This window comes from Periplaneta americana, chromosome 8 (assembly GCF_040183065.1).
Source record: "Periplaneta americana isolate PAMFEO1 chromosome 8, P.americana_PAMFEO1_priV1, whole genome shotgun sequence".
NCBI lineage: Eukaryota > Metazoa > Arthropoda > Insecta > Blattodea > Blattidae > Periplaneta > Periplaneta americana.
The window spans coordinates 169,098,027-169,123,435 of record NC_091124.1 but is presented as its reverse complement, the minus strand read 5'-3'; the positions used below and the strand labels follow the sequence as shown (position 1 = coordinate 169,123,435).

General features: G+C 49.8%; 1 protein-coding gene across 1 annotated transcript in view; it reads left to right on the top strand.

Moving 5' to 3' along the window:
• eag (ether a go-go) overlaps positions 1-25,409 on the top strand; it is a 167,974-nt gene that overhangs the window by 125,761 nt on the left and 16,804 nt on the right. Inside the window, exons 8-9 of the mRNA XM_069832133.1 lie at positions 7,966-8,162; positions 13,015-13,201. Of these exons, the coding sequence (XP_069688234.1) occupies positions 7,966-8,162; positions 13,015-13,201 (384 nt within the window). The remainder of the gene's footprint in view (positions 1-7,965; positions 8,163-13,014; positions 13,202-25,409) is intronic.

The window sequence follows — 25,409 nt, the reverse complement described above, 5'->3', positions numbered from 1 at the left end:
AGCAGGGGCGAATGCTAGTCACGAAAGTTAGGCTTGCTCTTTTATTCATAGGGGAAGATGGGAGGATATAATAATTCATAATTAATAAAAATAATCAGACCCACATAAATAATTTATTTTATAATTATGAAATCATTATGAGTCATGGATCATATTCGCTTATCAGATGGAGAAGTTCGATATAATATTACAAACATGATAGACAGACAGACAGACAGTCAGTCAGTCAGTCGGATGGATGGATGGATGGATGGATGGGTGGATAGATGGATAGATAAATAGCTATGTAGGTAGGTATGTAGATAGATAGATAGATAGATAGATAGATAGATAGATAGATAGATAGATAGATAGATAGATAGATAGATAGATAGATAGATAGATAGATAGATAGATAGATAGATAGATAGATAGATAGATAGATAGATAGATAGATAGATAGATAGATAGATAGATAGATAGATAGATAGATAGATAGATAGATAGATAGATAGATAGATAGATAGATAGATAGATAGATAGATAGATAGATAGATAGATAGATAGATAGATAGATAGATAGATAGATAGATAGATAGATAGATAGATAGATAGATAGATAGATAGATAGATAGATAGATAGATAGATAGATAGATAGATAGATAGATAGATAGATAGATAGATAGATAGATAGATAGATAGATAGATAGATAGATAGATAGATAGATAGATAGATAGATAGATAGATAGATAGATAGATAGATAGATAGATAGATAGATAGATAGATAGATAGATAGATAGATAGATAGATAGATAGATAGATAGATAGATAGATAGATAGATAGATAGATAGATAGATAGATAGATAGATAGATAGATAGATAGATAGATAGATAGATAGATAGATAGATAGATAGATAGATAGATAGATAGATAGATAGATAGATAGATAGATAGATAGATAGATAGATAGATAGATAGATAGATAGATAGATAGATAGATAGATAGATAGATAGATAGATAGATAGATAGATAGATAGATAGATAGATAGATAGATAGATAGATAGATAGATAGATAGATAGATAGATAGATAGATAGATAGATAGATAGATAGATAGATAGATAGATAGATAGATAGATAGATAGATAGATAGATAGATAGATAGATAGATAGATAGATAGATAGATAGATAGATAGATAGATAGATAGATAGATAGATAGATAGATAGATAGATAGATAGATAGATAGATAGATAGATAGATAGATAGATAGATAGATAGATAGATAGATAGATAGATAGATAGATAGATAGATAGATAGATAGATAGATAGATAGATAGATAGATAGATAGATAGATAGATAGATAGATAGATAGATAGATAGATAGATAGATAGATAGATAGATAGATAGATAGATAGATAGATAGATAGATAGATAGATAGATAGATAGATAGATAGATAGATAGATAGATAGATAGATAGATAGATAGATAGATAGATAGATAGATAGATAGATAGATAGATAGATAGATAGATAGATAGATAGATAGATAGATAGATAGATAGATAGATAGATAGATAGATAGATAGATAGATAGATAGATAGATAGATAGATAGATAGATAGATAGATAGATAGATAGATAGATAGATAGATAGATAGATAGATAGATAGATAGATAGATAGATAGATAGATAGATAGATAGATAGATAGATAGATAGATAGATAGATAGATAGATAGATAGATAGATAGATAGATAGATAGATAGATAGATAGATAGATAGATAGATAGATAGATAGATAGATAGATAGATAGATAGATAGATAGATAGATAGATAGATAGATAGATAGATAGATAGATAGATAGATAGATAGATAGATAGATAGATAGATAGATAGATAGATAGATAGATAGATAGATAGATAGATAGATAGATAGATAGATAGATAGATAGATAGATAGATAGATAGATAGATAGATAGATAGATAGATAGATAGATAGATAGATAGATAGATAGATAGATAGATAGATAGATAGATAGATAGATAGATAGATAGATAGATAGATAGATAGATAGATAGATAGATAGATAGATAGATAGATAGATAGATAGATAGATAGATAGATAGATAGATAGATAGATAGATAGATAGATAGATAGATAGATAGATAGATAGATAGATAGATAGATAGATAGATAGATAGATAGATAGATAGATAGATAGATAGATAGATAGATAGATAGATAGATAGATAGATAGATAGATAGATAGATAGATAGATAGATAGATAGATAGATAGATAGATAGATAGATAGATAGATAGATAGATAGATAGATAGATAGATAGATAGATAGATAGATAGATAGATAGATAGATAGATAGATAGATAGATAGATAGATAGATAGATAGATAGATAGATAGATAGATAGATAGATAGATAGATAGATAGATAGATAGATAGATAGATAGATAGATAGATAGATAGATAGATAGATAGATAGATAGATAGATAGATAGATAGATAGATAGATAGATAGATAGATAGATAGATAGATAGATAGATAGATAGATATTAGCCTTAGGAAATACAATGATTTCATGGCATCGTCAGAGTGAATACATAATAAATATGCGGTTACATACATGTTATTCCGACATACAAGATGTCTACAATAATATACAAATAATATACAATCAACACATTCTGTAATGAAGTCAATTCTCCACAGTTTTCTTCAAGTTTATTTGTACAAAGTTCTTGGTTTCCTTATCTTCTTGGGCAGTCTCACCCCAGACATGAATCAGATAGAAAAGAAGAGCAGTAAACACAAAAAGGAGATACTAACTCCTGTAAGTTAAATTTGGAGTGCTAAACTAAGATACTCATTGACAGTAAAAGGCATGTGGAAAAGTAATGACCAACAAAACAGTTTAGTTTTTTCGACCCTGCCAACCAATGCACATTGTTGTATTGAGCTGCACTGAACGAGCACACGTATTATCTATAATGTCTGTCTTCTCTTGAATAGTCCTTCGGGAAAATGGATTAAATAATAAGGTTTCAATGACACACAATTCCGAACTCATTGCAATATTTCAAATTAATGTTTAAGAATTAATAATGCATGCAGCAGCTAACACATGCATTCCGCTCATACAATTACATTGCACTCGAAAATCACAGCACATTCCCGCTGTCAATACTGCTCTGTGTAACGTTAAATAGTCGTTGGTGTAGCTCTCGGACCAGAGCTTCAAACAACACATAACAGAAGCATGTGCGCCTAGGACGGACCAAGGAAGAAGGCACTTGCGCGCACATCATATTCTCGCTATTTCTACGTCTTTCCTGTAGCTCCAAGAAAAGAGCAAGCGTTGCGATACTTGTGGTGTGCAACCTGCAGATGGTATTACGCCTATACAGTATTCCAAAAATCAAAATAAATTTTAATGTACGTAACGCCATTTTGAGAAATACACATTCTACGAAAATATTGGGCTTGCGCAGCAAGCATAGCATGCCCTGAGAAATCGCCCCTGATTCCTAGTAACAGTAGGCGTATAAGTTCGTAATAACGATGTGTTGTAACACTTGGTTGCACTCCGATTCTTCCATATACAGAGTGTCCCACAATAATGTTTACACTTTTTGAACGTTAATAACTAGAACAAAAATAATAGGAACTATGAGTTTTTATGTCACTAAACTTTAATATTGAAGATGTTCAAAATGACCTCCATTGGCAGCAATACATCGTCTGCAGCACTCTGGAACAAATCGACAAACATATTATATGGTTTCAATATGAATGGTTTCACACGCAGTCACAACAGCCTCTCTCATGGCAACCAGCGTACGTGGTTTTGTGGCATAGATACTGTCCTTCAGATTTCCCGCACAAGTAGAAATCTAAGGGCATTAAGTCGGAAGATCTGAGTGGATACTCGGCACTTCGTCTGCCTATCCACCTCTCAATAAATGTTTCATCCAGGAATTCCCTCACGTTTCGATGGTAACGTGACGGTGAGCTGTCTTGTTGAAAAAAAAAACAAACAATCTTCATCTGGTTAGAGTTGGTGAACAGCTGGCACAATTGTTTCCCGCAACATGTTAAGGTATCTTTCACCCGTCAGTGTTCCTTCAAAAAAGAATGGTTCTGCAAGTCCTCTAACAGACATACCACACCACACTGATAACCCAGGAAAATTAACAGCTCGTTCTTCCATAACATGGGAATTATCTCTTGCCCAATACACACAGTTGTAGAGATTGATGGTTCCATTCAATTTAAAAGTCGCCTCATCAGACCACAAAATCAAATCAGTAAACTGTTCATTATCACAAATCCATTCACAAAATTGGAGGCGCCTATCTGGATCGTCCTCATTCATTGAAGCAACCTGGGAATGTAGGGTTTCCACTTTGCTTGCTTTAAAATGCAATGAACGCTTGATTTGCTTACACCTGACTCACGCAAAGCTTGCTGTATGGAGTTCTTAGAGGATCTTGTGAAAGTTTCTAACACTGCTTCCATCCCAATTTCGTCCGTTACTGTTTTCTTCCTGCCACACCGTCCCTTCTTCAGATCACTCACAGTTTCTTCCCTCTCAGACTTGTCGTGTAATTTCGTAACTGTTACATGTGACGTTGGCACAATATCAAATTCTGTTTGCCATCGTCTCTGCATCTCAGTCATGTTCTCACATTTCCAAAAAGACTTTCAAATCCATTTACGTTGCTCAAAAGAAAATCTCTGAGCCATCTTGTTAATTACCTGTCGCTACTGGGAACCAAATTGAAAATAAAAAATAAAAAAAAAAAATTAATGGCTACATACACTAGTCATGACAGCACCAAATACTAACAGTTTGATCAAGTTATCTTGAATACTTTCTCTGTTATTAAGGTTCAAAAAGTGTAAACATTATTAAGTTCACTGTTGGCAGTCATTACAGTATGGAGGGAGCAGTGCGAGGCTTGTGGCAAAAGCTTCTAAAGGCATAACAAATATCAAAATATGATTAATTATTATTCAGTCAATATGGCTTAAGCATTGCATTACATATGAAATAAAAACATATGAGAAAATATATTGATGTGTTACATCCTATTTAATCTTGATACAAACGTTTTCGCCTCTAATGGGGCATCTTCAGGTACAGATATAAGTATCATCTAAAATCAATTACAATACAAGCTTATATTTAAAACTACCTTGACTAGACTAAAGTATGACATGGTGGCTAGGTTATCTAATCAACATTAATTGTCCTGTCAAAATTAAAAACGAATTCATTTTAAAACATGTTGATTAGATAACATAGTCACCATGTCATACTTTAGTCTAGTCAAGGTAGTTTTAAATGTAAGCTTGTATTGTAATTGATTTTAGATGATACTTATATTTGCACCTGAAGATGCCCCATTAGAGGCGAAAACGTTTGTATCAAGATTAAATAGGATGTAACACATCAATATATTTTCTCATATGTTTTTATTTCATATGTAATGCAATGCTTAAGCCATATTGACTGAATAATAATTAATCATATTTTGATATTTGCTATTAACACGAGGCTTAGCTGAATATTTTCCAACATGAATTGTAAACTCTAAAGACATGGCTACGACCTTGATTCATCTCCAAATAAAACGAGGCTAGCTTTCCATCACAATATTACATTGCGCTATATTGGTGTTCTCTGAAAGTGCTGCTTTGTTGAGTTTAGTTTAATCAGAAGTGCATGCGTGTGTATGTTACATATTAATTTTGTGTAAAATGGCTCATACTGAGAGAACATTGAGGTCATTATTTGCAAAATTAAAAGAGAAACACAGACATAGCTCAGGCAGTAGCGCATTTGCCTGCTAATCCGGAGTTGTGCTTGGGCTGATTACTTGGTTTGGTTTTTTCCGAGGTTTTCCTCAATCATAAGGCGAATGTCAGGTAATCTTTGACATTCTTGGCCTCATTTCACCAAATACCATCTTCCATCTCGCTATCAACGATAAATGACCCAGTAGTTGATACAGCGTCATTAAATAACCAAATAAAAACAGATAAACCGTTTTCAAGTTGGATGTATGAAACAAAATGTGCTTACTGAAATAGGAGATCAACACCACTTTTATGTATTAAAATAGCGGTTGGAGGAAGCCAAAATAGAAATTTTCAATTTTCATGGTATAAGAAATATCCTTTCCTAGCAGGTTGCTCTGAGACAATAAGTTACATTGTTTTACCTATATTCTGTTTGGGGATGAAAATGAGTGGTCATCATCTTCTTGTGGGGTCTGTGAAACAAAAATTTTGATAGAAAAGCCGATAAACATCTGCTTTATAAAAAGGTACAAGGTAAGTAGATTTTTTCAGCCTACCCAGTATTTACACCATAGCTTTGTCACTGTACGATATTAGGGTGAATATTCTGAAATGGGTAAATGTATGTCCCGGCTGATTTAAGGAGTTTCTTTAAAATGTTAACTGATTACTTTTGCGTTTAATTAACTAACCAAAGCATAAAAGGATTAATTTTAAAATTTATAATTAAAAAATAACGTCCAAACGTCAAAATGTGACTATGGTCCCTATGTCCCCAACTACATTTTACTCTGTTTTACTAAGTTTTTCTCGGAATGTTTCGATTTGATTTGATTTCCTCGGCCACGATTATAAAAATAAATAGTTAAAATACTTATGAAAGACAGGAATTGTTGTTTGTTTAATTCTAAAAGGACACAACTTTAACGTAAAGTTTGCCCCCAAAAATTTCGTAACACCGGTCCCTCGAAATAAAAGAGCTACACAAAAGACAATTTTGCTTCATGTGGTAAATTTTAACGATTTGTAGTGATGAGAGGTCAACATTTTCGTCCATTGTCGTAATTTATTTTATTGAAAAATACAAAAATCATCACTGATGACTGAATGTTATGTTTTCTATTGGTAACACGGGTCCCAGGTGGCGTTAAATACAGTTTGTATATATTAAACTTTCGTAGTATATGCAAAACATTACAATGTTTGTCGACTAAAAAATCTAACCTCCATGATATTTTTAACGATTTATTTTGTCAGAGCTATTGCGGAAATTATACTAATTTGTAACAACGGTCCCTGTAACCTCAGTCCCTTTATTGTGGAACCGAGGTTTCATTTAACATGCAATTATTAAAATACTGGTGGATAAAGTAACTTCGAATATTATTTCATGTGATTGTTTATAGGAAAGAAAAAAAGTCTGATGATGGAAGTAGAAAATATGAAAGGGAGAAGATACGTAGGCAGAGGGCAAATATGACTGAAGAGGAGTTGCAGAAAAAAAGGGACTATGGCAAAGAATGTTAAAAAAAAGAAAGATAATAGCAGATATGACTGATCGTAAAAAAAGAAATATTCGAAGACAAGTGAAATCTGAAGTACAAAAGATTAGAAAATACCTTAAACAATGGGTTGTAAGGGAAACATAACAACAATCCCTTGGTTCTTTTTTAATTAGAAAATCTCACATAAAAATTTTTTTAAGCTCAACTGATACCAGAATCTTCAATAATAGGAGCAAATGTAACCAATGTGAGGAAAAAAGTACACAATTTAATGTAATATATTTTTTCCAGTTTTGTTATTCATATTTGCCCATTTCAGAATATTCACCCATTAATCTAAATCTATGTTTGAACGACATTTTATAAATAGAGGAAAAATCCTAAGATACTCTCTAATTTATCGTAAAGACACCTGTTGAGTTTATTGCAGACCATGCCTTGCTTTTCGGCAGTGGCACTGAGCATGGCACCGAATGCTTTAGTTATAGGAAAAATGCCGCTACTTGAATTTTATCCCATAAAAATGTAGCGAAGTAATTATGTTAGTTGAAGTGATACGAAATATTTGATGTAGAACTTAGTACGGCACATAATTTATTTGTACATAATTTATCATTGTGTTGTGTCTTCTTTGATTTCAGGGAAAGGAGATGTGTTTGGAGATTCATTCTGGAAGGACAACGCAATTGGGCAGTCAGCTGCAAATGTGCGTGCACTGACGTACTGTGACCTTCACACAATCAAGCGTGATAAACTTCTAGAGGTTCTCGATTTCTACCAGGCTTTTGCCAACTCATTTGCACGTAACCTCATCCTAACATACAATTTGCGTCACCGGGTAAGTGTAAAGAGTATTAAAAATTTGAAACAGTGCCTATAAAGATGGATGTTAAAATTAAGAACTTCCAAGAAAATATCGATGGGTAAGAATACAAAGGTTGTATATGTCCATAAAATACACTTAGTGGGAAATGACAAAATAAGTTTTTGGGAGTAGTTAATCATGAGATTTTACCTTGTTGTTGCAATCATTTTTATGGCATTTCCTTCCCAGAATGACATTCTATCTCTGTCCACAATGAAGATTACACCAAGACAAATCAACCAGTACCAATAACTCTTTTTTTTTTTCCAATTTTCTGTGCTCTTAGCCATCGATATGCAGTGGCCACATTCAGATTAGTACTTATAGACCATAATTTCCTCAATAAACATTTACACAGAATTGGTATGGCAGAATATCCTATGTGTCCTTTCTGTAATCTTAATGAAGATATGGATCAGTGCTTCTAGAGCAGCGTTTCTCAAACGTTTTTGAAGTGGGGACCAATTTTTTAAGTCAGAACAGTTCCGCGGACCACCTTACTCTTGTTCCCTTCGAAAGCAAATTCATAATTTTTGTGGCATATTTTAATATCAGTATACTTATATTTTAAAATAGAATGAATTAATTAAAATTCATTTAAGTCAATTAATTTTATATTAGTATTAACTAATTAAGCTAATATTAATAGAAGAAAATTCATTTTTTTTTTTTAATAATTCAAGGTATTAGAGTTTAGATAATCTTTAACTAATTAACTAAAAAAAATAAATAAATGTTGGTACTCGCATTAATGACATTCTTGCACAGTTGTTCTTTATTTGGATGTATGCTAGTAAGCTTAAGTCGGAGATCGTCACATACATCAAGTCGATTTCGGTACTTTGTTTTTATTAGAGTTACTGATGAAAACCCTTTCTCACACACATACGTAGAAGCAAACTGATTTATAATCTCTGAAGCACCATTGTAGAGTTCACTATATTCTCTTTTCACTTGTAATGAGATCCAGAAATTAACCATACCTTTCGCTTGGAATTTCATTTTAAGTCCGGTCTCATTCAAGAGTTCAATTAACTGTTCTCTTTCACACTATGAAAGTTTATTTTCAATATCGCAATGAAAGTGATCACGAACCCATGAAAATTCGTCACATTTACTTGGCAAATAAGTTTCAAATTGTGACCTCAGAGTTGTATTATTGGTGTACGACGTACAGTACGTGACCATTTCAATGTGCAGACTGGGTGTCGGCAAAACTATTAAGAAAGTCATAAATACATGAAAATATTCGGTACTTTGGTCCTCTGTTATAAATTCGGGTGGTCCAAACGTGCAGGGAAAAGATGGCGAGAAACAACACGTTCATAGTGCTTCAAATCCCTCTTTTGTTGTTTAGAGTAGAGTGGGAAGTCGGTAGACAGGTAGGGTAATAAATTTCATTAAATGTCAGTACTGGGAAGAAAAGCGAAAGGCGATTGCCATGTGTTAATTCCAAACTCTGAGGTTTTCAGCTATAATGTGATATGCATTTCGTCTGAATTTTATTTTTTCTTCTGACTTTTTAAAGGACCACAAGGGCAGACGTCGAGGACCACAGGTGGTCTGCAGACCATAGTTTGAGAAACGCTGTTCTAGAGCATTACTTCACGTGATTCCATATTTATTACTGATAATCCACTGACAAATCCTAAATAACGCTGTTTTAATGGTACATTTTTATTACAAAATATGAAAAAGTAAGGATTTTCAAAAGAAAAATATCACTTGAAGTTCTCATAATATGGTATCCAAGTTTATGCAGTCTCGAAAATTCGGACACTAAGGGCCCTTCAGACGAGGACTGGCGATTTAGTGGCACTGCTCAATACACTAAATTTTTGTAGATCATTTTACAGTCTTCCAGTGAATATGGACATAGAAGGAGATATACTTTTGGAAAGTTTGCTCATATGGGTAAAGAATAGACGTAAAAATAGAAAAAGAGAGTGGGTCCACCAATTGGTTTTGGAAAGACAGAATCAAGGAATATTTCATACTTTGATGATTTACATCAGGGTGATAAAAAGTTTTTTTTTTCTTGGCATGTTTAAGAAATCATTTCAAGAGCTTCTAGCAGGAATTACCAATGAAATTCGAAAAAAGTCACTGTCGCACAATAGTTAGTCCGTATACTGTCATGGTAGTGTAAGGAATTGGTGGCCCAACAGTCGTCCGTTAGCAGCACCACAGATGCGCCACTCAAATAGTGGTCAGGCTGTGGCCCCGTCTGAAACCTACGACTTAATTCTAGTATGTATCGCGACGGGAAGCGCCACTTTTATTATAAAGATGAATGCTAAAATTAAGAACTTCCACTCAGAGCGTCTGCAGCGCCACTATTCTGTGGCTGTGGCTGTGTCTGAAGGCCTCCATTAAAATCCACTATTCACAAGCAGCAGCGCTTCTAAAAGTGGCCTCATCTGAAGGGGCTGTAACTGTTTATAGAATAAATGTAGGGATTTGATTGTTTAAAAACAGTTCCTTAAATTTATTGTCAATTTATTATTGTTGAAATGATGTCTAATCAATCTCTGTTCGGTATCCAAAAATCTACATTAATTCATCCAATAACTTCATTATTTAAACTTTGTCGTGTTATTGTTGTTATTATTATTATTATTATTATTATTATTATTATTATTATTTATGAGATTTATTTATTTTAACTTATAACTCGAGTGTTTGAGTCCACCCAATGTTTTCCAAAAGTTGGCACCACTGATTTAGACTGATATATGCAACGAGTTAGAAGAGAGATCTCGTGCGTTTTTTTTTTAAGCAAGACGTAAAGCGCTGCAGCAAGACTGTACTTTTATTACATTTTCTTCACCGTCGCTGCAGCAAGCGTGCAGCAAATCAAAACTTCTCTTTACGAGCTTGCTGCACGATCCATCATGGCGGAATGCATGTTTTGGTCTTTTGCAATGTTTATTATTGTTAAAATCGTCTAGTAATAATAATTCTATGTCATTATCATGGAAGTTGAAACTATTTAACATGTTCGGTTCTTTTAAGGTTAAATTTATTACTGCAGTAATAGAAGCCAATATTAATTGTCCACCATTTTGCAGTCAGTTGACCTACTTACGTTTTTTTTTTCGACCCTCATTTTGCTACAGCAAAGGCATGGAGCGCTTGAAAAAAAACGCACGGTATATGTGATGGAAACAGTATGGCTAACCAACAAGAGTAACTACACTCTCCAAACAAACTAAGAAAACAGCAGCACCCTTAAAAATGGATTAATATTGATAGAGATGGAATGACTTAAAAAAAAAACTTTTATTTTCTATCGTCATTTGGCAACCTGAATTTTTGTTATTGTCAGTTGGTTGTAGGATTAAAACACAATTTAATTTTAAAAAAAGGAGGAACTTAGCTGCAAAATTTAGGTTACAGATATATAAGGGAAGCAAATTTATTAAAGTCCAGCAACCGGGGCCGGATTTACCTCTTTGCCACCCCTCGGCTAATCAGGCCCTGCTGCTCCCTATTGCATTATGAAAGAATAAAAAAACTCATTAATAACATCCTGCAGTAGGGTTATTTATTAAATGTGATTTTGGAACTGTGGTCACAGTCGAAACTAGCGACAAACCTGTCACAGTGACAAAATCACAGATTTTCAAATCACACCCCACCATTGCAGTTTACTATGAGCGTATTCCGAATCTCACCGGTGAGCAATCCAATGGCATCACAGTGTTCCGAATTCCACCGATGACGTCATTGATGCTCCACTGGTGTCGCACCGGTGCCATCAGCTTGCAGAGGTGGTGGCAGTATCCATCAGTGAATTTGATTGGTTCTTGTATAGGGCGGGAATTAGCAGACGAATGACATCGTGCACTGTTGTGTCATGGCAGTGTGTTCTGCTTTAGTTCTGGTGTATTGTTTGTAATGAGCACAACGTAAAAACAATATGTTAATGAATTTAAAAGTCATGTTGAGTTCAGATAAGTTTGTGAAATAATATCATATAAATTGGTTTTTTTATTTTTCAGTCAATCACTTATCATGTTAAGATGGCAGAAATGGATTCTGTTACATCAAGATACAATGTTAATATACGTCACAAATATTTTCGACTTACTTTCAAGTCATCTTCAGGTGATAGTTTTCTAACAAACAAACATTTGAACTAGGTTAAAATATTATTTAACATATTTATAAAACACTAGTAAATAGTAAATAGTCTGAACATGTTTGTTAGAAAACTATCACCTGAAGATGACGTGAAAGTAAGTCGAAAATATTCGTGACGTATATTAACATTGTATCTTGATGTAACAGAATCCATTTCTGCCATTTTGACATGATAAGTGATTGACTGAAAAATAAAAAACTAATTTATATGATATTAATATGTTAATGGCTTATGAGCGAACATGTCAAAGGACCAGTTATTACTACTGGTTCAAGAAATAAGTTGTTTATGATCTCTTTTCTTTGAACGAGATGGCAGTACGGAAATTTCGTAAAATTTTGCTAGCATAGCACAGATAACAACTTACACAGTCGCCATGACAGCCATCGATCCTTCCAGCAATTTTGTTCCTATTCCACTGCAGCGTGACGTCATTGTTGCCCACCGGTCCGGTGAGATTCGGAATACGCTGTAATTGAATCATATAGTGATTGTTGATACATGTAAATAATAATACATCATTTTTCGGCGTAAAAATGCATATTCCATATTGATTATTTACATTATCTTCAGAACAACTTTATTTTCACTGTAGGGGAGAGAAAATCTAATCAGTGATTACATTTCTTTCTTTTGTAATGAGAGTGTTATAATGAGTTATTGCAACGCATATTACAGCTAATATTCCGGAAAGTAGCCGACGTACGCCGTGAGAAAGAGTTGGCAGAGAGGAGGAAGAACGAGCCCCAACTGGATCAGACACAGGACCACCTGGTGCGAAAAATCTTCTCGAAATTCCGTCGGGACCGTGCTCAATCGCAGCAGCAGCAGCAGCCACCAGCCCAGCCTGCACAATCACCTGCAGGTTGGAGGAAAGCTTACAAATTAAATGGGGCTTGTAACATTTGTCTCAAAGAATAATTATTCTGCATGGATATACATGTTTTCGTTGTTAATTAGGTTTAAAGTATTTACATAATTGTATATTCCACTGCAGGGGACACAATTGCTAAGGTGCACATCTCTAGTTTTGCGTGTAAATCATAGTCCTGAAATCAAAACCTATCTGGGACACGTCAGTCCATTGTCAGTGTTATCTTCTAGTTTTCGTAATTGTAACGCCAGAGTACTAGGAAATGAAATATACGTTATACAATTTTTTATGTTTACAACCTTAATATTACTAGGAAACTTATCGCCATTATTATGTTTTCTCGTACTACACCATGTCACACGGTTCCCTGTTACATGTTCGCATGCATGCACACATAGATATTACAATTAAAATGATAAGTAACACGATAATCAAATTCAAGTTATAAGAAGCTTATTTCTGCAGAATATCCTTAATTTTAAAAAAGATATGTAGAGTGGGCAAGAGCACTCTTCTCATATGTTTTGAAGAAAGAAGTATAATAATTTAATGACTAACACATATGTTAATTTCATAATATAAGGACATGTTTTCAAATGCTCAAGCCCAAATTCTTTTCCGCCATTCTTTTCTATCCTCCCAGTCTTTTTCTTCTTCTTTTAATGTTTTATCTGTTATTATTTTGAGTTCATTTCAGTGTTGACGACCTTCCATGACAGAACACTGTTCTCAGAGTTTCATAGTTACCAGTTTCTACAATGTTGCACTAAGTACATATACTGTAATGGTCACAATTCTGTCAATGTTGATTACCCATTAATGCCCATGGCAGGTTTTCCTACCAATCAAGTTTTAAATTTTTAACAATGTATAAATAAATTATTTTGTTATGAGTACTGCAACAATGGATTCTAAGATATACTCCGCATGGTATTCTCGAATTTTAACAACATTAGTTAATTGACTCCATCGGTACATTGGTTCGATGTCACGATTCAACTTCTCTTCAAAAGATGGCTTGCAATGAGGGAGAAAGTTTGTAAGTAGTACACATTTTTAAAGTAACAAATGACACTTGATTATGAAAATACATTAAACCATACCACTTGAATAATTTGTGACTGACATCAATTCATAATTTGTAACGTACTTTATTGTAGCCTAAACATTGATGGCAGGTTTTCCTACCACTGGCATATAACTTAGTCATTTATATTGTACCTATACTGATTCGAATATTTTTGCAGTTCACGCTGTACACTGTCAATGAAATATGTTATATGATGCAAATATGGAGTAATGAGAATCGCAGACGACTGAATGTAGCAATTCTTCCTCCACGGGAGCAACCTGAGATCGAAACAAATGAGGACTGTCATTTACCTTGGCCACCACCACCACCGCCGCCGCCACCATCACCACCACCGCCACCACCACCACCGCCGCCGACGCCACCATCACCACCACCACCGCCGCCGCCGCCACCACCAACACCACCACCGCCGCCGCCACCATCACCACCACCGCCGCCGCCACCACCACCGCCGCCGCCGCCACCATCACCACCGCCGCCACAACCACAATCACTACCGCCACCACCACCGCCGCCGCCACCACCACCACCACCACCACCACTACTGCCGCCGCCACCATCACCACCACGACCGCCGCCACCATCATCACCACCACCGCCACCATCACCACCACCCCACCACCACCACCGCCGCCGCCACCATCACCACCACCCCACCACCACCACCACCACAGCCGCCGCCGCCACCATCACCACGACCACCGCCGCCGCCACTATCACCACCACCGCCGCCACCATCACCACCACCACCGCCGCCGCCACCATCACCACCACCGCCGCCACCATCACCACCACCACCGCCGCCACCATCACCACCACCACCGCCGCCACCATCACCACCACCACCGCCGCCGCAACCATCACCACCACCCCACCACCACCACCGCCGCCTCCACCATCCCACCAACACCACCACCGCCGCCGCCACCATCAGCACCACCGCCGCCACCACCACCACCACCGCCGCCGCCACCATCACCACCAACTCCGCCGCCACCATCACCATCACCGCCGCCGCCACGATCACCACCACCGCCGCCACCATTACCACCACCGCCGCCGCCACCATCACCACCACCACCGCCGCCGCCACCATCACCACCACCACCACCACCGCCGCCACCATCACCACCACCGCCGCCGCTACCATCACCAACACCACGGCCGCCGCACCACTACCACCGCCGCCGCCACCACCACCGCCGCCGCCACCATCACCACCACCATCACCACCGCCGCCACCATCACAACCACCCCACCACCACCACCACCGCCGCCGCCACCATCACCACCACCACCGCCGCCGCCACCATCACCACCCCCACCACCACCACCACCATCACCACTGCCGCCGCCACCATCACCACCACCACCGCCGCCGCCACCACCACCACCGCCGCCACCACCATCACCACCACCACCATCACCATCACCACCGCCGCTACCATCACCACCACCGCCGCCACCATCACCACCACCAATGCCGCCGCCGCCACCATCACCACCACCGCCGCCGCCACGATCAACACCACCACCGCCGCCGCCACCATCACCATCCCCACCACCACCGCCGCCGCCACCATCACCACCACCACCACCACCACCACCGCCGCCGCCACAATCACCACCACCGCCGCCGCCGCCACCACCACCACCGCTGCCGCCACCACCACCACCGCCACCATCACCACCACCACCGCCGCTACCATCACCACCACCGCCGCCACCATCACCACCACCACCACCATCATCACCACCGCCGCCACCATCACCACCACCCCACCACCACCACCACCGTCGCCGCCGCCACCATCACCACCGCCGCCGCCACCATCACCACCACCACCCCCAGCACCACCGCCGCCACCACCACCTCCGCCGCCACCATCACCACCACCACCGCCACCATCACCACCACCACCGCCGCTACCATCACCACCACCGCCGCCACCATCACCACCACCACCGCCGCCGCCACCATCACCACCACCGCCGCCGCCACCACCACCACCGCCGCTACCATCACCACCACCGCCGCCACCACCACCACCACCACCACCGCCGCCGCCACCATCACCACCACCGCCGCCGCCACCATCACCACCACCACCGCCGCCTTCGCCACCATCACCACCACCACCGCCGCCTCCACCATCACCACCACCACCGCCGCCGCCACCATCACCACCACCACCACCGCTGCCACCATCACCACCACCACCGCCACCATCACCACCACCACCGCCGCTACCATCACCACCACCGCCGCCACCACCGCCGCCACCACCACCATCACCACCAACTCACCACCACCACCACCACCGCCGCCGCCACAACCACCACCGCCACCATCACCACCACCGCCGCCGCCACCATCACCACCGCCGCCGTCGCCACCATCACGACCACACCACCACCGCCGCCGCCACCATCACCACCACAACCACCACCGCCGCCACCATCACATCCACCCCACCACCGCCGCCACCATCACCACCACCGCCGCCGCCACCATCACCACCACCCCACCACCACCACCGCCGCCGCCACCATCACCACCACCCCACCACCATCACCACCACAGCCGCCGCCGCCACCATCACCACCACCACCGCCGCCGCCACTATCACCACCACCGCCGCCACCATCACCACCACCACCGCCGCCGCCACCATCACCACCACCGCCGCCACCATCACCACCACCGCCGCCGCCACCATCACCACCACCACCGCCGCCACCATCACCACCACCACCGCCGCCGCAACCATCACCACCACCCCACCACCACCACCGCCGCCGCCACCATCCACCAACACCACCACCGCCGCCGCCACCATCAGCACCACCGCCGCCACCACCACCACCACCGCCGCCGCCACCATCACCACCAACTCCGCCGCCACCATCACCATCACCGCCGCCGCCACCATCACCACCACCGCCGCCACCATTACCACCACCGCCGCCGCCACCATCACCACCACCACCGCCGCCGCCACCATCACCACCACCACCACCACCGCCGCCACCATCACCACCACCGCCGCCGCTACCATCACCAACACCACGGCCGCCGCACCACTACCACCGCCGCCACCACCACCACCGCCGCCGCCACCATCGCCACCACCACCACCACCCCACCACCACCACCCCACCACCACCACCACCGCCGCCGCCACCATCACCACCACCACCACCGCCGCCGCCACCATCACCACCACCGCCGCCGCCACCATCACCACCACCGCCGCCACCATTACCACCACCGCCGCCGCCACCATCGCCACCACCACCGCCGCCGCCACCATCACCACCACCACCACCAACGCCGCCACCATCACCACCACCACCGCCGCCGCCACCATCACCACCAACTCCGCCGCCACCATCACCACCACCGCCGCCGCCACCATCACCACCTCCGCCGCCGCCACCATCACCACCACCGCCGCCACCATTACCACCGCCGCCGCCACCATCACCACCACCACCGCCGCCGCCACCATCACCACCACCACCACCAACGCCGCCACCATCACGACCACCACCGCCGCCGCCACCATCACCACCACCACCGTCGCCGCCACCACCACCACCGCCGCCACCATCACCACCACCACCACCAACGCCGCCACCATCACCACCACCACCGCCGCCGCCACCATCACCACCACCACCGTCGCCGCCACCACCACCTCCGCCGCCACCATCACCACCACCCCACCACCACCACCACCGTCGCCGCCGCCACCATCACCACCGCCGCCGCCACCATCACCACCACCACCCCCAGCACCACCGCCGCCACCACCACCTCCGCCGCCACCATCACCACCACCACCGCCACCATCACCACCACCACCGCCGCTACCATCACCACCACCGCCGCCACCATCACCACCACCACCGCCGCCGCCACCATCACCACCGCCGCCGCCACCACCACCACCGCCGCTACCATCACCACCACCGCCGCCACCACCACCACCACCACTACCGCCGCCGCCACCATCACCACCACCGCCGCCGCCACCATCACCACCTACACCACCGCTGCCACCATCACCACCACCACCGCCGCCTTCGCCACCATCACCACCACCACCGCCGCCTCCACCATCACCACCACCACCGCCGCCGCCACCATCACCACCACCACCACCGCTGCCACCATCACCACCGCCACCATCACCACCACCACCGCCGCTACCATCTCCACCACCGCCGCCACCATCACCACCATCACCACCACCGCCGCCACCACCACCATCACCACCAACTCACCACCACCGCCACCACCACCACCACCGCCGCCGCCACCACCACCACCGCCGCCGCCACCATCACCACCACCGCCGCCGCCACCATCACCACCGCCGCCGTCGCCACCATCACGACCACACCACCACCGCCGCCGCCACCATCACCACCACAACCACCACCGCCGCCACCATCACATCCACCCCACCACCGCCGCCACCATCACATCCACCCCACCACCGCCGCCACCACCACCGCCGCCGCCACCATCACCACCACCCCACCACCACCACCGCCGCCGCCACCATCACCACCACCCCACCACCACCACCACCACAGCCGCCGCCACCATCACCACGACCACCGCCGCCGCCACTATCACCACCACCGCCGCCACCATCACCACCACCACCGCCGCCGCCACCATCACCACCACCGCCGCCACCATCACCACCACCACCGCCGCCACCATCACCACCACCACCGCCGCCACCATCACCACCACCACCGCCGCCGCAACCATCACCACCACCCCACCACCACCACCGCCGCCTCCACCATCCCACCAACACCACCACCGCCGCCGCCACCATCACCACCACCGCCGCCGCCACCATCACCACCGCCGCCGTCGCCACCATCACGACCACACCACCACCGCCGCCGCCACCATCACCACCACAACCACCACCGCCGCCACCATCACATCCACCCCACCACCGCCGCCACCATCACATCCACCCCACCACCGCCGCCACCATCACCACCACCGCCGCCGCCACCATCACCACCACCCCACCACCACCACCGCCGCCGCCACCATCACCACCACCCCACCACCACCACCACCACAGCCGCCGACACCATCACCACTACCACCGCCGCCACCACCACCACCGCCGCCGCCACCATCGCCACCACCACCACCACCCCACCACCACCACCCCACCACCACCACCACCGCCGCCGCCACCATCACCACCACCACCACCGCCGCCGCCACCATCACCACCACCGCCGCCGCCACCATCACCACCACCGCCGCCACCATTACCACCACCGCCGCCGCCACCATCGCCACCACCACCGCCGCCGCCACCATCACCACCACCACCACCAACGCCGCCACCATCACCACCACCACCGCCGCCGCCACCATCACCACCAACTCCGCCGCCACCATCACCACCACCGCCGCCGCCACCATCACCACCTCCGCCGCCGCCACCATCACCACCACCGCCGCCACCATTACCACCGCCGCCGCCACCATCACCACCACCACCGCCGCCGCCACCATCACCACCACCACCACCAACGCCGCCACCATCACGACCACCACCGCCGCCGCCACCATCACCACCACCACCGTCGCCGCCACCACCACCACCGCCGCCACCATCACCACCACCACCACCAACGCCGCCACCATCACCACCACCGCCGCCGCCACCATCACCACCACCACCGTCGCCGCCACCACCACCTCCGCCGCCACCATCACCACCACCCCACCACCACCACCACCGTCGCCGCCGCCACCATCACCACCGCCGCCGCCACCATCACCACCACCACCCCCAGCACCACCGCCGCCACCACCACCTCCGCCGCCACCATCACCACCACCACCGCCACCATCACCACCACCACCGCCGCTACCATCACCACCACCGCCGCCACCATCACCACCACCACCGCCGCCGCCACCATCACCACCGCCGCCGCCACCACCACCACCGCCGCTACCATCACCACCACCGCCGCCACCACCACCACCACCACTACCGCCGCCGCCACCATCACCACCACCACCACCGCTGCCACCATCACCACCACCACCGCCGCCTCCACCATCACCACCACCACCGCCGCCGCCACCATCACCACCACCACCACCGCTGCCACCATCACCACCGCCACCATCACCACCACCACCGCCGCTACCATCTCCACCACCGCCGCCACCATCACCACCATCACCACCACCGCCGCCACCACCACCATCACCACCAACTCACCACCACCGCCACCACCACCACCACCGCCGCCGCCACCACCACCACCGCCGCCGCCACCATCACCACCACCGCCGCCGCCACCATCACCACCGCCGCCGTCGCCACCATCACGACCACACCACCACCGCCGCCGCCACCATCACCACCACAACCACCACCGCCGCCACCATCACATCCACCCCACCACCGCTGCCACCATCACATCCACCCCACCACCGCCGCCACCATCACCACCACCGCCGCCGCCACCATCACCACCACCCCACCACCACCACCGCCGCCGCCACCATCACCACCACCCCACCACCACCACCACAGCCGCCGCCACCATCACCACGACCACCGCCGCCGCCACTATCACCACCACCGCCGCCACCATCACCACCACCACCGCCGCCGCCACCATCACCACCACCGCCGCCACCATCACCACCACCACCGCCGCCACCATCACCACCACCACCGCCGCCACCATCACCACCACCACCGCCGCCGCAACCATCACCACCACCCCACCACCACCACCGCCGCCTCCACCATCCCACCAACACCACCACCGCCGCCGCCACCATCAGCACCACCGCCGCCACCACCACCACCACCGCCGCCGCCACCATCACCACCAACTCCGCCGCCACCATCACCATCACCGCCGCCGCCACCATCACCACCACCGCCGCCACCATTACCACCACCGCCGCCGCCACCATCACCACCACCACCGCCGCCGCCACCATCACCACCACCACCACCGCCGCCACCATCACCACCACCGCCGCCGCTACCATCACCAACACCACGGCAGCCGCACCACTACCACCGCCGCCGCCACCACCACCACCGCCGCCGCCACCATCACCACCACCATCACCACCGCCGCCACCATCACAACCACCCCACCACCACCACCACCGCCGCCGCCACCATCACCACCACCACCGCCGCCGCCACCATCACCACCCCCACCACCACCGCCACCATCACCACTGCCGCCGCCACCATCACCACCACCACCGCCGCCGCCACCACCACCACCGCCGCCACCACCATCACCACCACCACCATCACCATCACCACCGCCGCTACCATCACCACCACCGCCGCCACCATCACCACCACCACTGCCGCCGCCGCCACCATCACCACCACCGCCGCCGCCACGATCAACACCACCACCGCCGCCGCCACCATCACCATCCCCACCGCCACCGCCGCCGCCACCATCACCACCACCACACCACCACCACCACCGCCGCCGCCACAATCACCACCACCACCGCCGCCGCCGCCACCACCACCACCGCTGCCGCCACCACCACCACCGCCACCATCACCACCACCACCGCCGCTACCATCACCACCACCGCCGCCACCATCACCACCACCACCATCATCACCACCGCCGCCACCACCACCACCGCCGCCCCCACCATCACCACCACCACCACCGCCGTCACCATCACCACCACCGCCGCCGCCACCATCACCACCAAACCACCACCACCACCACCACCGCCGCCGCCGCCACCATCACCACCCCCGCCGCCACCACCGCCGCCACCACCACCACCGCCGCCGCCACCATCACCACCACCACCACAACCACCGCCGCCACCACCATCACCACCACCCCACCACCACCGCCACCATCACCACCACCACCGCCGCCGCCACAATCACCGCCACCATCACCACCACCACCACCACTGCCGCCGCCGCCAACATCACCACCACCGCCGCCGCCACGATCACCACCACCACCGCCGCCGCCACCATCACCACCCCCACCACCACCGCCGCCGCCACCATCACCACCACCACACCACCACCACCACCACCGCCGCCGCCACAATCACCACCACCACCCCGCCACCATCGCCACCACCACCACCACCCCACCACCACCACCACCGCCGCCGCCACCATCACCACCACCACCACCGCCGCCGCCACCATCACCACCACCGCCGCCGCCACCATCACCACCACCGCCGCCGCCACCATCACCACCACCGCCGCCGCCACCATCACCACCACCGCCGCCACCATTACCACCGCCGCCGCCACCATCACCACCACCACCGCCGCCGCCACCATCACCACCACCACCACCAACGCCGCCACCATCACCACCACCACCGCCGCCGCCACCATCACCACCAACTCCGCCGCCACCATCACCACCACCGCCGCCGCCACCATCACCACCACCGCCGCCACCATTACCACCGCCGCCGCCACCATCACCACCACCACCGCCGCCGCCACCATCACCACCACCACCACCAACGCCGCCACCATCACGACCATCACCGCCGCCGCCACCATCACCACCACCGTCGCCGCCACCACCACCACCGCCGACACCATCACCACCACCACCACCAACACCGCCACCATCACCACCACCACCGCCGCCGCCACCATCACCACCACCACCGTCGCCGCCACCACCACCACCGCCGCCACCAACACCACCACCCCACCTACACCACCACCGTCGCCGCCGCCACCATCACCACCGCCGCCGCCACCATCACCACCACCACCCCCAGCACCACCGCCGCCACCACCACCTCCGCCGCCACCATCACCACCACCACCGCCACCATCACCACCACCACCGCCGCTACCATCACCACCACAGCCGCCACCATCACCACCACCACCGCCGCCGCCACCATCACCACCACCGCCGCCGCCACCACCACCACCGCCGCTACCATCACCACCACCGCCGCCACCACCACCACCACCACTACCGCCGCCGCCACCATCACCACCACCGCCGCCGCCACCATCACCACCAACTCCGCCGCCACCATCACCATCACCGCCACCATCACCACCACCGCCGCCACCATTACCACCACCGCCGCCGCCACCATCACCACCACCACCGCCGCCGCCACCATCACCACCACCACCACCACCGCCGCCACCATCACCACCACCGCCGCCGCTACCATCACCAACACCACGGACGCCGCACCACTACCACCGCCGCCGCCACCACCACCACCGCCGCCGCCACCATCACCACCACCATCACCGCCGCCGCCACCATCAAAACCACCCCACCACCACCACCACTGCCGCCGCCACCATCACCACCACCACCGCCGCCGCCACCACCACCACCGCCGCCACCACCATCACCACCACCACCATCACCATCACCACCGCCGCTACCATCACCACCACCGCCGCCACCATCACCACCACCACTGCCGCCGCCGCCACCATCACCACCACCGCCGCCGCCACGATCACCACCACCACCGCCGCCGCCACCATCACCACCCCCACCACCACCGCCGCCGCCACCATCACCACCACCACACCACCACCACCACCACCGCCGCCGCCACAATCACCACCACCACCGCCGCCGCCGCCACCACCACCACCGCTGCCGCCACCATCACCACCACCACCACCGCCACCATCACCACCACCACCGCCGCTACCATCACCACCACCGCCGCCACCATCACCACCACCGCCACCATCATCACCACCGCCGCCACCACCACCACCGCCGCCCCCACCATCACCACCACCGCCGCCGCCACCATCACCACCACCCCACCACCATCACCGCCGCCACCATCACCACCACCGCACCACCACCACCGCCGCAGCCACCATCACCACCAACCCACCACCACCACCTCCGCCGCCACCATCACCACCACCACCACCGCCGCCGCCACCATCACCACCACCCCGCCTCCATCGCCACCACCACCACCCCACCACCACCAACACCGCCGCCGCCACCATCACCACCTCCGCACCACCACCACCGCCGCCGCCACCATCACCACCAACCCACCACCACCACCTCCGCCGCCACCATCACCACCACCACCACCAACGCCGCCACCATCACCACCGCCGCCGCCACCATCACCACCAACTCCGCCGCCACCATCACCACCACCGCCGCCGCCACCATCACCACCACCGCCGCCGCCACCATCACCACCACCGCCGCCACCATTACCACCACCGCCGCCGCCACCATCACCACCACCACCGCCGCCGCCACCATCACCACCACCACCACCAACTTCGCCACCATCACCACCACCACCGCCGCCGCCACCATCACCACCACCACCGTCGCCCACACCACCACCACCGCCGCCACCATCACCACCACCACCACCAACGCCGCCACCATCACCACCACCACCGCCGCCGCCACCATCACCACCACCACCGTCGCCGCCACCACCACCACCGCCGCCACCATCACCACCACCCCACCACCACCACCACCGTCGCCGCCGCCACCATCACCACCGCCGCCGCCACCATCACCACCACCACCCCCAGCACCACCGCCGCCACCACCACCTCCGCCGCCACCATCACCACCACCACCGCCACCATCACCACCACCACCGCCGCTACCATCACCACCACCGCCGCCACCATCACCACCACCACCGCCGCCGCCACCATCACCACCACCGCCGCCGCCACCACCACCACCGCCGCTACCATCACCACCACCGCCGCCACCACCACCACCACCACCACCGCCGCCGCCACCATCACCACCACCGCCGCCGCCACCATCACCACCACCACCGCCGCCTTCGCCACCATCACCACCACCACCACCGCTGCCACCATCACCACCACCCCACCACCACCACCACCGTCGCCGCCGCCACCATCACCACCGCCGCCGCCACCATCACCACCACCACCCCCAGCACCACCGCCGCCACCACCACCTCCGCCGCCACCATCACCACCACCACCGCCACCATCACCACCACCACCGCCGCTACCATCACCACCA